General features: G+C 36.6%; 1 protein-coding gene across 2 annotated transcripts in view; it reads left to right on the forward strand.

Moving 5' to 3' along the window:
- Positions 1 to 73: 73 nt before the first annotated feature.
- LOC109073883 (protein tweety homolog 2-like) overlaps positions 74 to 12,725 on the forward strand; it is a 52,226-nt gene continuing 39,574 nt past the window's right edge. The window contains exon 1 of one of the 2 annotated variants that reach the window (XM_042735933.1): positions 74 to 552. In XM_042735933.1, the coding sequence (XP_042591867.1) occupies positions 424 to 552 (129 nt within the window). In that variant the 5' untranslated portion in view covers positions 74 to 423. The remainder of the gene's footprint in view (positions 553 to 12,725) is intronic. The other variant, XM_042735934.1, reaches the window with a different exon arrangement.

The raw sequence follows: 12,725 nt of genomic DNA on the forward strand, positions 1-12,725 counted from the left end.
ATCTCGTTATCAACACAATTAGGCCACTATAAAAAACAAAGTTTATTTTTTCTGCCTCCGTCCTCATCCTCATCCTCCTATTCAAGCGCGACCCCGAGTCCCAATCTTGCGCTCATTCAAGCACGCTCCCGAGTTCCTCAGAGCGCAAAACACGCGCAGGAATGGCTGCAGCACGAGATCGGGATTTAATCTAATAATTCAACATGTCCCGTTAATTCTTATGGTCTGCAATTTGGGGGAAGTATTCAGAGGTCTTTTTATGTCCCCTTCATCACTTTTGTTTGAGTACTCGGTCTCTCTAATGTCTTAATCCATGGCTTTTGTTTGAGAAGACAACGGAGAGTAACCGGGAAAGAAACACCCAAGTAGTCCGACCGTCTCTGTCTGGGAAAGTGATTTATTCGTCTCCTCGAATGCTGAAGGATGTCGTCTGCAAGGGTTGATTATATCGCTCCTTGGTGGACTTACTGGCTTCATCAGTTTCCTCACGTGAATCTGAGGTTTCAGCCGTTGGATCACACATTTAACCCGCAAGACGAGAACTACCAGCAGGTCAGAGCTCATACAGAGGTTCATGGTTCAAACACAGTCGTGATGGGCTTAATGTACTGCACTGTCACTCTTGTTTTTTGTTTAGGACTCCAGGTCGTAGTTCAAAAATATAGTTAGTCGATAACATGTTTCAGAAGTCCTCAGTGAGAGTGTTTTCATTATGTTTGGCGTGAAATATACATACAATATACATTATCTTCACGCATTAAGACACACTGTAGTCAGTATAACGTACTTGGATTGGTTAATTTTTATTTATTTTTATTTTTATTTATTTTTTTGTTCCATAGTGTGTTCCATTTAGTGTTTTAGAGTCCAATAAAGTCCAAAACAAATGCTAATATATATTGTACAACAGTATACTTTGTGATTCAACAGAGCTTTAATAAGCTGTCGTCTGTTTTGTTTTGGTCAGATGAACATAAAATAATTTAAAGGGAAATTAAGTGATTAATATTGGAATTGCTTTGATTTGTTTTTGTATAATCACAGTTGTTGTCTCTGAAAGCCCAACCATAAAGACTGTAAAAAAGTAAATCTTCTCAGAACATGAGACTAGTGTTATTTCAGTATCATGAGGTGCTGTTGTAGTTTTTATTCATATTTTTGATTTGTTAATTTTATTACATAAAATTAGACAAACTTTAGACTGAATGAACTTAAGTATTTTAATAGTATTTTATTTCAGGTAGCAATTGTTTTAATAACCCTGCTTCAAACTTCTTGCTTTAACTGTCATAAAGGGAATCATGTTGTGATCTGTTGTTCTCTGTATTTCCACTCTTGCTTTCTGTGAGAGACTTCAGTTCCCTTTGAATGGCGTAGAAATTTAACACTGAGGTTCATGCTTTTATGAGAAATATTATAAGATTGCAACTTCATAACATTTTTTCAGACATCCTTGATTAGAGATCCCTTATGCAATATGAATAATGAAATGCAATTAATTTTCAGATGCACTGAGTGTCTGGTGTGCACACTGTTTTTCGACCCCAAGAAGTAATGCTATTGTCCTGTATAACAGTCCCTTTCTGAAAAGTGCATGTTTGCTTTCTGGTTCAGTATGATTAAAAGTATTATTTAGTATTATTTACTCAGTATTATTTATCTGCTGGGTTTTAGAAGCTCTAATAGCTGGCACATATTAAATCAATTGTTTTTTTGCAGTCATTGAAGGTTGAAAATCACTATCACATTTCACAGCAGAACAGCATCTCATTTTGATCCAGACTGAGTTATGAACACCTATTGCTTGAATCTGTGCTGCACCTGTCTTTGTGAGCGTGATGGGGTTTTTCCGCTGACCTGTATCAGCATCACATTGATAAGAGATGAGGGGGAATGTGAGAGAGGATGGAGAGGCAGTGCTCATTTCTGTAGCTGTCTGTTTCTATCAAGGCAGATGGTGTAAATGGAGGCAGATCAAGACCAGATGCTGTAGTGTGAGAAAATGCGCTCACGCTGGGTCCTCCGCCGTCTCAGAATCAACACCGGGGCGTTTTCACATGGCCTGAGGGATCCTCCTTCATAACCCATTTTCCCCCTGTTTGTGAATCTAAATGCTCTGTTCCCGCTGATGCTGCGATTTGAATCTTAATGTAGCTTTTCAGCAGAACAGGAAACTGGTGGGATCTCTTTCCTCTGTGGGGTTTTAGGTTTTGCCTTGGAGATTGTGCATATGGGCTCTGTGCAAAGCTGAGAGACTGTTCTTGTGCTTTATATCTAATTGCTAATGTTTATTATGAACGGCAGGCAGATGATGCGCTTCCTATAGAGATTCAGCGTGTTTAATCGTTACAGCAATTAAGCTGACACTAAATGTTCCACGTGATTAGGAGAAAAAGATCAATTTGGATCCATTTCTTGTTCTGAATTTGTTCCATTTCATCCTTTGGATTCACATTACATGTTTCCTAGTCACAATGAATTTACTAAATAACAGAGGTTATTAAATTTGATCAGTATGGCAAAAAATATAAATAAATAAATTATTAAAACAAATATTAATCACGTCCAAAACCTATAAATTTAAACAGTATAAAATCAGTAGTGGGTATTAAATTATTATTAAGCCTATTACATTATTGTTATTTATTATATAAATTTATTTTAGTTTTTGAAATATACAATACATTCTACAGAGTGTAAAATCTATTATTTTATTTGTTTTTTTGCTTTTATTTCTTATTTGACACTGAACCAAGTGAAAATACTTCTACTCTATGCTTAGATCTAGATTCCCCAAGAGTAGGCCCAGATGGAATCTGCAGATGCTTTTTGTGCATCTTCTGTGCTGATTTTGGGAGAAAATCTGTGGAATAAATTTCAACTTGGTCCAGTATTATAAAACACAGCTTTCTTTGTGGGATTATGTGGGTGCAGATCCCTTCTGGCCCTGTCAATGTGGACAGCAAGTCAGCAACTAAGTAGACGTCAGATCCAGAAAGGACCAATCATCAAGTTATGCCTGAGTGGATATGTGTTTGTGTGTTAGATCGGTCAAAGGTCATCTGTCCATATGATTCACTTATTTCCTGTGGGGATGAATCCCTGACAGAGGATGCATCTGTTAGCTGTGTGCCCAGCAGTTTATTTAAAGACAGCTGCAGATATTTGCTTGCTGTTTTTGTGGTTAAAGTTATTGTGATGTACAAGTAATATGCCAACATTTGATTAAAACTACATTTATACATTTTCTTAAGCGCTAGGATGTTCTGTGTTGTTGATAGGTGTTTTTTTTTTTTTTTTTTTTTTTTACTGGCCCATGTCAAAAGAGTTCACATGTGATAGTCATTAGACCTCTGAAGGCGTTTCCTCGTGGAACCGCTTGATTTGAGGTATTGTTAATATCTGTAAACTGTGCAAGATGAGTTAATTGCTTGTGTTTAATACTTAAGGGTCAAGTTCAAATAACTGAGCATAAGCAATACTAATAGTAATGGTTGCCTTAGCAAACACCACTAAAAATAATGAGAGAGAAGGGTCATTATTTTCAGATGCAGAATGCCTCACTGAATCATACTGAAATTCTCAGTCATCTGACATCTGACTCATCTGACCCTCAGGTGGTTGATGCACTATTTAAGACAAATTTGAAATGGTATGGATACGGAAAGGACTCTATAACGTACCCAGTGAAATCACAGACTGCATTCCATTCAATTTGGTATTTTCAGTGGATTTTTAATAGACTTTTCATCAGACCGAAATTTTTAAACCTGACTTCAAGATGTGGTTGTATGATGAACAAATCCAGGGGAGTTGTATGTAGTTAGTTAATGATAAACATTTGTTTCAAACTTGTATGACTTCTACTCGTATGAAGAATTATGCTTTCAGCATGCAAATGTAATGTACTGCATGCAAAGAATTAGGGGTGCACAATAAATATCCGCTGATTAGAGAACTGGCTTTACTGACAAGATGCACATTAAAAAAATGAGTCTTTTGGATATTAGTATTTTTGTTGTTGAAAGGTTTGTTTGAGCTTTTTTGTTTTGTTTTTTTTTTATGTTTTTGTTATGTCATGCAATAACTTTGTGTAATGATCAAGTCATTGACTGATATATCTACTCCCCCAGTAAGCTGCTAACTAGAGTCTGCTTCATGGAGTCAGCTGATTCATGAACAGACCACTCTGACAGGTGAACTGAATTGACCGTTTCATTGAAAAGATGCATCAAGGAGAGCAAATTTTGGTTTCTTCCTCACACAAAATTATTGTATGGCTTCAGAAGACACTTAATATTGTTTTATGGAACTTTTGCTTGCTTTTTGCTCAGAAAGCCTCAGTGTCAATTACTTGTATTGTACAAAAATACGAAATTCTTTACATTTCTCTTTTTGTGTTTTCACTTCTTCGTTTCTTTCTCCCTTTTATATTTCAGTTCATTATTTCAGTTCAGCAACACTTGTCTTTTTATATATGCAGTATATTTAACTACACAGTAAATATATAATCAGATGTAAGTGTTATTTGGAGAAAGGACTGTTATTCTAGAGAGTCGTCCTCCATTTTAAATGTGTAGCTGTATCTGCTTGAATTTATGACTTCAATATCAAATTATCCCTTAGATTATGAACGGGTTATAGAGAAATGTGTGGTATGTAGTAGGGGTGGGCGCTATACGTTACAGTCGGTATTATGTTGTTCCATGATATGGATTTTGCTATACGGTGAATACGATTATATATTCATGAATTCAGATTTTGCATTTAAATTGATTTGTTTTAATTGGTATGCTTTGCAAATTTTAACACACATGATGATAAAGAGTCGAGGCTGAACGTTTTTTGTCCTCTGTATGCAATGCCTACTACACAGGCATTAGTAATCAAACACATAGAGCATCGTAACAGTCCAAATTAATAAAACACAAATCGCCTACTCCAGTGGTTCCCAAACTGGGGGGCGCAGCAAGGCTGAGGGATAGTGTACAGTCAGCAGATTATTTTGCAAAAGAAACCTCTGCAGGGCGATAAAGACTACACTGCATAATTTTCCTGCTTATCATGTGGCCACTTGCCTGATAAGTAAATAATTGAGTGCAAAATATTTGACGTATTTTAATGAACTCAACCTGACACGCAGTACCCGCTTGAGCGCTCCATTATCAGTTGTAGAAGTTGTGGTTTTATCAATAACAGACCACTAGATGGTGCGATTGAAGAATCAGAGTTGTTTTGCAGGGAGCCATGTAGAAATATAAATGAATGATGTATGGTTGTGCTCTAAGCATGAAAGTTACAAGTTTTTAAAGGGACTTCCAGTGCCAGGTAAGATTATGATTATGAATATACTTAAAGGGAATGTATATACACTGCTGCTTGTGACGCACAAAACCATTGGTCTGTGCAAGAAACTGAACAGTATTTATATTGTTTTTTACCTCCGATTTTCACCACAGTGTCCGAAATGTCTGTCCTGAGCACGTTCTTCTCAACAGCAGGCTCCTGATGTGTCTTCTTCTTCTTGCTTTACGGCAGATCCAGACTCCTAGGTGCATAACCGCCACCTATCTCTCAAATGGAGAAAGACTGATAGACTGCAACTGTTTGAGTTCAAAATCTTCATTTGTGTTCTACTGAAGAAACAAAGTCACCTACATCCTGGATGCCCTGGGAATAAGCAGATAAACATCAAATTTTCAATTTTGGGTGAACTATCCCTTTAAGATTCACAAATACCAAAACGACGTGTCTACACCAGACGCGAACGGTGCGATTTGACAAATGCAAATAGAACCCAGTGATGTTTTCTGCTGTGGATGCGGCACAACGCGACACGACAAATCCATAAGAGTAAACTGATGCTTCGTTCCATTTCTGATGAACTCCAGTGCTCTGACACAAAGAACAATTTCAAATATTCATAAGAGAATCATGGAAAAATAGTTTCCTCAAAAATATTAAGCAGCACAAATGTTTACAACATCAGAAATGGTTATTGAGCAGCAAATCAGCATATTAGAATGATTTCTGAAGGATCATGTGACAATGAGGACTGGAGTAATGATGCTGAAAATTCAGCTTTGATAACAGGAATACAGTAGCCTATGTGTTAAAACATTCAAATAGATCATTTAAATTGACAATATTTCACAATATTACAGTGTTTACTGTATTTTGAATAAATAAATTTAGCCTTGGTGAGCATATGAGACTTTCCAAAAAAAAAAAAAAAGAAAAAAAAGAGGGGGTGGTGGGGCCTTGAAAATATTTTTCTCTACAAAAGGGAGGTCCAGCAGAAAAAGTTTGGGAACCACTGGCCTACTCAAACAGAGGAAAAACAATGGCACAATAAAAAAAGACTTTTCAGGTCTATGTCCAATCCCTCACTTTTTCTAGTTATATAAGGTTACAATATTTTGCCTGTAATTTTTTTTCTCATATCGCAATATAATATTGATATCGCCTGGACAGTGTAAAATATCTTAAGATGAATTTTAGCTCACCCCTAGTATTTAGGGGCCATATTTTTCATTTTTTTTTATTATGACCAGCCTATTCAGGGCATCGCATTTGCACTTCTTCCAACATTTCTGATGTTCAGTCAATATTTCTTGCCATGACTTTGGTGTCAAGCCTTTTTGTTTGCTGAAAGTCCTTATTTATTGTCTCCCTTAGGCACTGTTTTATCACTTCAGACCTGAACCATGGCACTTCACTTCAATTTTAGATGTAAGATGAGAGAAAAAGCCCGGTCTTGATTTATCAGCCGTCTCTTCCATTATTTTTCTTGCAGGTCTGGTTGTGTCAGCACCCTTTTAAGTATCCTCTGCAGCTGATTCTGGGTGGGCCAGGTTACTAGTATAAAACCCACAAAGACTTTCTCAGGAAAAAAAAAACAAGGATGTGAAAGCTATGTGGTAAACCACACTGACCTACTAAATCAGGGCGATCAGATATACCAGAGATCTACAGTTTGTTTTTGGGTAGTTTAGGACAGAAATATTTAGTCTATGTTTGACATGGTAGTAACTCAAGAGCTCATTGGCCTTTTGCAAGTAAGCAGTTAAGCGCATGCTTTAACATCTAGTCCGTATTTTGACTCCTTCCATATAGTAGCAAGACAATATTACTTTGAGTAATGATGGTGGTGTGGTCAAGTTGAGAGAAAAGACAGTTGTCAGCTTGTGGTATTTGGGTCAGAAATGTTAGTAAAGTATTGGAAGTCTCAGTGAATAGTGTAATTGAACATAATGGAATGTATTGCATGTTCTCCAGGCCGGCTCATAGTCAATGTACTGTTGCATCAGCCTCTTATTGAGATGCATGGCATGAGCATGGTTGTGTAATATTTAATTTTAAAGTTAAGTATTAAGTAATTAATTATACATGTATTGCATGGTATTTTAATTTCCGAAACCGCTCAGAGACAGGCTGTTTCATCAGTTTTGTGATTCATCACTTATAGTTCATGTTATTTTTGAAGGAGCATTACTTTCACAAAGTGTTTAAGATGTGGGAGAGGGGGAGTTTATGAAAATAAGTTAATATAAAAGTTAATATAAAGTTGATATAAATATTAACTACAAATGCAAATGCTGTTCAAAAGTTTTGGGTCGATGAGATGTCTTTGAAACAAGTTTCTTATACTCACCAAGGCTGCGTTTACAGTAAAACAGTAATATTGTCAAAAATGCTAACATTCTAAAGAAACTTTTCTCTTTTAATTTATTTTAAAGTGTAATTTATTACTGTGATGGCAAAGATGAATTTTCGGTAGCCATTAATCCAGTCTTCAGAATCACGTTATGCTGATTTTGTGCTCAAGAAACATTTCTTATATTATTATTATTTCTCAGTGCCTTTAACATGGAATGCTGCAGAGCCCTTATCATCTTTCTTGCTTCCTATCTGTCTTTCTTTTTTGTTTTTTTATTCACCCAAAGCCCATGACCTGCTCCTCTCTGAGTTAATGATGTCCCAGCTGTGAGGTTGGGGAGGTTCACTCGAGTGCACTGTGTTGGAAAAGCCCCCCGAGGTTGCCCCTGAACCCCTTGCTCTCTTTCAAAAGCAATGTAGGAAAGACAAGGACAGAATCGAGTGAGGTTGACTGGTCCATTGAGGACCTTCCTCAAGGCTTGCCTTTGCATTCCTGTAAAAGCCCGGTCATGTAGGCCCCTCATGGCCCTGCCTTGATCCGACACTGGAATCTTCTCAAATATGCTGCTATATCATTCATTGAAACTATTTGCAGCTTTTCATTCTGTACGATCTTGGAAATTACCTGGAGATTACATTAGCATATGTTTGAAGAACATTTAATGGCAGTTTTAACACAATACGGTATCTTTCCCTCAGGCATATAACTCAATTTCTTCATGTAAAATATGTAATTCTGTGCCTCACAGAGCGTAAAACTGAAAAATTGTAGACTTCTGATCAGGAGGTTAATGGTGTCACTCTTCAGCGAGTGTAGATCTCTAACAGCTCCCAGCAGATGGGCGTCAGTGCTCTCCACACAGCTGTTCTCCACCTGCTGTGACCATCACATAGCTGAAGTTTGGCTCAGAACCTCCACAGAAAGCACATTCATCACTTAGCTCAACAAAATATGGCTGAATCCCAGTTTACATACTTCTACCAAGTACAAAAGTTCATACTGCACTGGCGATGACATACTATTGAGAGGCTTCATTCATGTGGTATGAAATAACATCTTGAGGAAACATCTCAAACTTTAGACAATGCTTGATTGGGATGTTTTACTGTGACAAATCTGAAAGGCCATCCAGTCTTGACAGCGTTTTGAAGAGACATTCATTTTTCATGAGTCAGAGATGTTCAGCCACATGAGTGTTGGTTGAGCTTCTTGGAAACTTGGCAACCTCTAGTGCTGTCAGTGTGATTTTTTTTTTTTTTTTTCCTAACTAACCATGACAAGTGATGAGACATCTTGGTTTCTATTTCTGTAGAATGGGGTATCCTTGCCCATGGTGGAATCTCACTGGTCTAAAATCTGCTCCTTAGGGCAGTATGTTAAGCATCAGAAATGTTCTGATTGGCAGTGATGTTGTCATATCACTCAGCATTTTTGCTTTCAGTATTGACAGACAGTTTACATGTAACTGAGAACTCGTCAGCTTGTGTCTGGTTAGGATGTAGGATGACAGTTTATTACATATAACTTTGAGTTTGTGTGGTTGATTCATATTTTGTAATTAATAAAAATACATATTTTGTTTACACTACATTATTCCTATGATGGTAAAGCTGAATTACTCCAGTCTTCAGTGTCACATGATCCATCAGAAAAAGGGTTAGGTTTAGAAATTGGTGCTCGACTGACATTTCTTATTACTGTATTATTGTTGAATTCAATGTTGAAAGCTGCATTTGTAGAAACACTGATACTTGTGTGATAAAGTGAAACAGCATTTATTTGAAATGGAAATCTTTTGTAACATAAATGCCTTTACTGTCGCGTCACTTTTGATCAATTTAATGCACACTTGCTGAATAAATGTATTTAAAAAAATCTTACTGACCCCAGACTTTTAAACATTATAATGTGTGATGTCAGTTTCAAAGTAAATCGATTTGCATATATACACATGCCTTTTTTTATTTTATTTTTTTTAAATAAAGTATGTAGGTTTACTAGCTCAGGGGCGAAATGAAATAAGAGTGGAAATTGGACTGTTGGGTCACAGAATCTTGTTTTATACTAAGTTTTAATTTAATGCTCACTTGCATGAATGGCACTTTAAAAAAATCACTGGAAATAGTACACAGTCTGGCCTTTTTCACACACTATTCTCAACATGCTATGTTTTGAGACACACTAATACTAATATTCCACGCTATATAGAGACACATAATGGGGAATTGTGGTTCAGCCTGTGTTTCCTATACTTGGCATGGTCTTTTACACTAGATACAGTATACTGGTTTGATAAGTCTCAGGGTTGTCCTAAACCTGTAGAGCTCCTCACTCTCAGACAAGCAAACAGCGTAAACTTTGAACAAGTATCATGTTGGAGCAGCTTAGTTTACATTCTTGCATATACCTGCCTTCCTGGAATTTCTAGAGATAATAGACCGATTTCCCAAGAAACCTGACCTGAGATCAGTCATCTGTTTCTGCCATGAGAAAATATGCTGTCTTGTATTGTTTAAAGGTCCCAAACTCCAGTATTTGAGTCTTGTTTGCCTCTGTATAGAATTAGATATACCCTCAGGCTGCAAAGAGTACTTGATTCTGCCCTGTTTGTTCCTCGAAGCTTAAAGGCTTTGTCTGTGGTACCTCATTCACGTCCAGCTTTACAGCCCTCTTATCCATGAGGACGGTGTGATTGGCGCTTGAAAAGGGTGTTTTATCCAGGCCGGTAGCCAGCTATGCTCTGGTTGAACTGTAGGTCAATGACCCCCAGGGAAATTCGGCCTGTGAATGTAGTGGACACACTATGCAAACAAGCTGAAGAACAACACAGAGTAGTTTACTGAGTCACTGAACTGAAAGATTGTTGAAAGATATGTAAAGCGTTTGTACAGGAAAACAGCTTCTTGTGCCTGATGGCTGTCGTGGTTGATGTGCCTAAATCATTTTGAAAACAGGTCCATGTATCCATTTCCAAATATAAAACAAAGCCAAATGCATTTTAATTGTGGCCTGTATAGCATTTGATAGACGATTTACACAAAAAAAAATATTAAGTAGCAGCACAACTATTTTCTACATGATGAGAAACATAATAATAGGAGGTGTTCTTGAGCAGTAAATCAGCATATTAGAATGATTTCTGAAGGATCACGTGACACTGAAGACTGTAGTAACACAGAAATGCATTACATATTAAAAGTATATTCAAAAGGAAAATAGTTATTTTAAATTGTAATAATATTTCACAATATTGCAGTTTTTTTTTTTTTATTGTATTTTTGACCAAATACTGTAAGTGCAGCCTTGGTGCAAAAACATTAAAATCTGAACATCCACAAACTTTTGAACGCTACTGTTTATAATATATGTATACATGAATTTTAATAATTTAATAATTTTCAGTGCTATTAATTCCAGGTACTATAAAGTGTTACCTTTGTAAAAGCATTATGGATGCATTAAGGGTCAGCTGCTATACAGTCTTGTGAGACTAGATGCTGAATGTGCATACATATATATGACACTGTCATCACATTCTGAATGAATAAGCAATGTTTCAACCCTCATTTCTGTAAGGCTTCAATTAAACTTGATTATGTCGAACAAGAGAGATGCTGAGCACTTCATTCCTGGAGAAAAACGACAGTGTTTCTGACTGAGAGGCGGTGGGTGGCTGTGAGTGAGGATGTGCAGAAATTGTGTTCACATGGGCTGCGCTGTGTCCTTTGTTCTCTTTCATGGAGACTGCCATGCCACTTTTTCCCCATAATCCTCTGTTTCAACCGCTTTCATCCCTCCCTTGTGCCTCTTTTCTTTCACACCATCCTCTCCACCCTCCTTGCCAGCTCCACTTTTTTGTTTCCCCACATCTTTACTGTCCTGTCTTCTTTCCCCACCCGTCCTTTTCTCGCCTGTCTTTTTTTTTTGTTTTTTTTTTTTTTTTTTTCTAGACGTCTCTCTGTATGCTTGGATAAGATGGATGGACTGCAGAAATTGAACGATGCAAGTAATGGAAAAACAAAAAAGTGGAAGAGACAGGGTGGTTGTTTTTCAACCACAGCAGAGCAGAAACAAACAACATTATGGAAGACCTGTCAGCAACATTCCCCTTATTTACATTCATAGTCTTAACAAGCACAGAAAAGCATGCCTCGTTCTGAAGAGCTGCATTGTCAGACCTCGCTCATTTAGTCAACATGAAACAACAATCCCAGCCAATTTTGCATACAGAATGTAAAAAATATTTTTTTACATTTGTAAATAAAACAGATGGGTGTATGTTTTACAAGGAAAAAAAAATCAAAAACGTTTAATTCAGTGTTGTAAATTATCTGCAAAATTAACTATTAATTTCTGAGTAAAAAAATTGCTTCTACATCATTTTTTTCAGTGTATGGCACAGAACGTTCAGTTACACAAAATGTGGGACAGGACTTGATTTTATCATGTGAAGTTACTGGAGAGCAGTTGAAAATTAAAAGGGTTATTCAGGTTTTTGATTAAAAAAAAAAAAAAAAAAAAAAACATGGACGTAAATGTTATAAATTGTTCGCCGTAAGGATGATTATTGAGAAAGTAAATACACAAAGTTTTGTTTTCTAAATCGTGATGTGTGTGTGTGTGTGTGTGTGTGTGTGTGTGTGTGTGTGTGTGTGTGTGTGTGTGTGTGTGTGTGTGTGTTTTTTTTTTTTTTTTTTTTAGAAATTACCTTTCTGTGGTCATGGAATATCAGGGGATTTTTAAATTGGGACTTTCATCTATAAATGAATATAGCCTAAACAAAAAGCCACCCTAACTTCTGATAAAACGTTTAAGGAGGTGCAAAGGAATAATACAAGTAAACAATGTAGCAAAAACTGATGATTTCCATACTGCTGTAGCTTTTAATACAAATTTCTGTCAAATTTGCATATGGTTCTGTCATTAAACCTTCACCGGGCATTGTTTTTTTTTTTAGACATTTGCAAGCTATACCAGTAAGTTGGATTCATCACTTTTGGTAGTTAAATGAATAAAATCTTGAACATGAAAAGGAAAGTTTTATATAATTTACTAGGAATCAGCT

This window comes from Cyprinus carpio, chromosome B12 (genome assembly GCF_018340385.1).
Source record: "Cyprinus carpio isolate SPL01 chromosome B12, ASM1834038v1, whole genome shotgun sequence".
Lineage (NCBI taxonomy): Eukaryota > Metazoa > Chordata > Actinopteri > Cypriniformes > Cyprinidae > Cyprinus > Cyprinus carpio.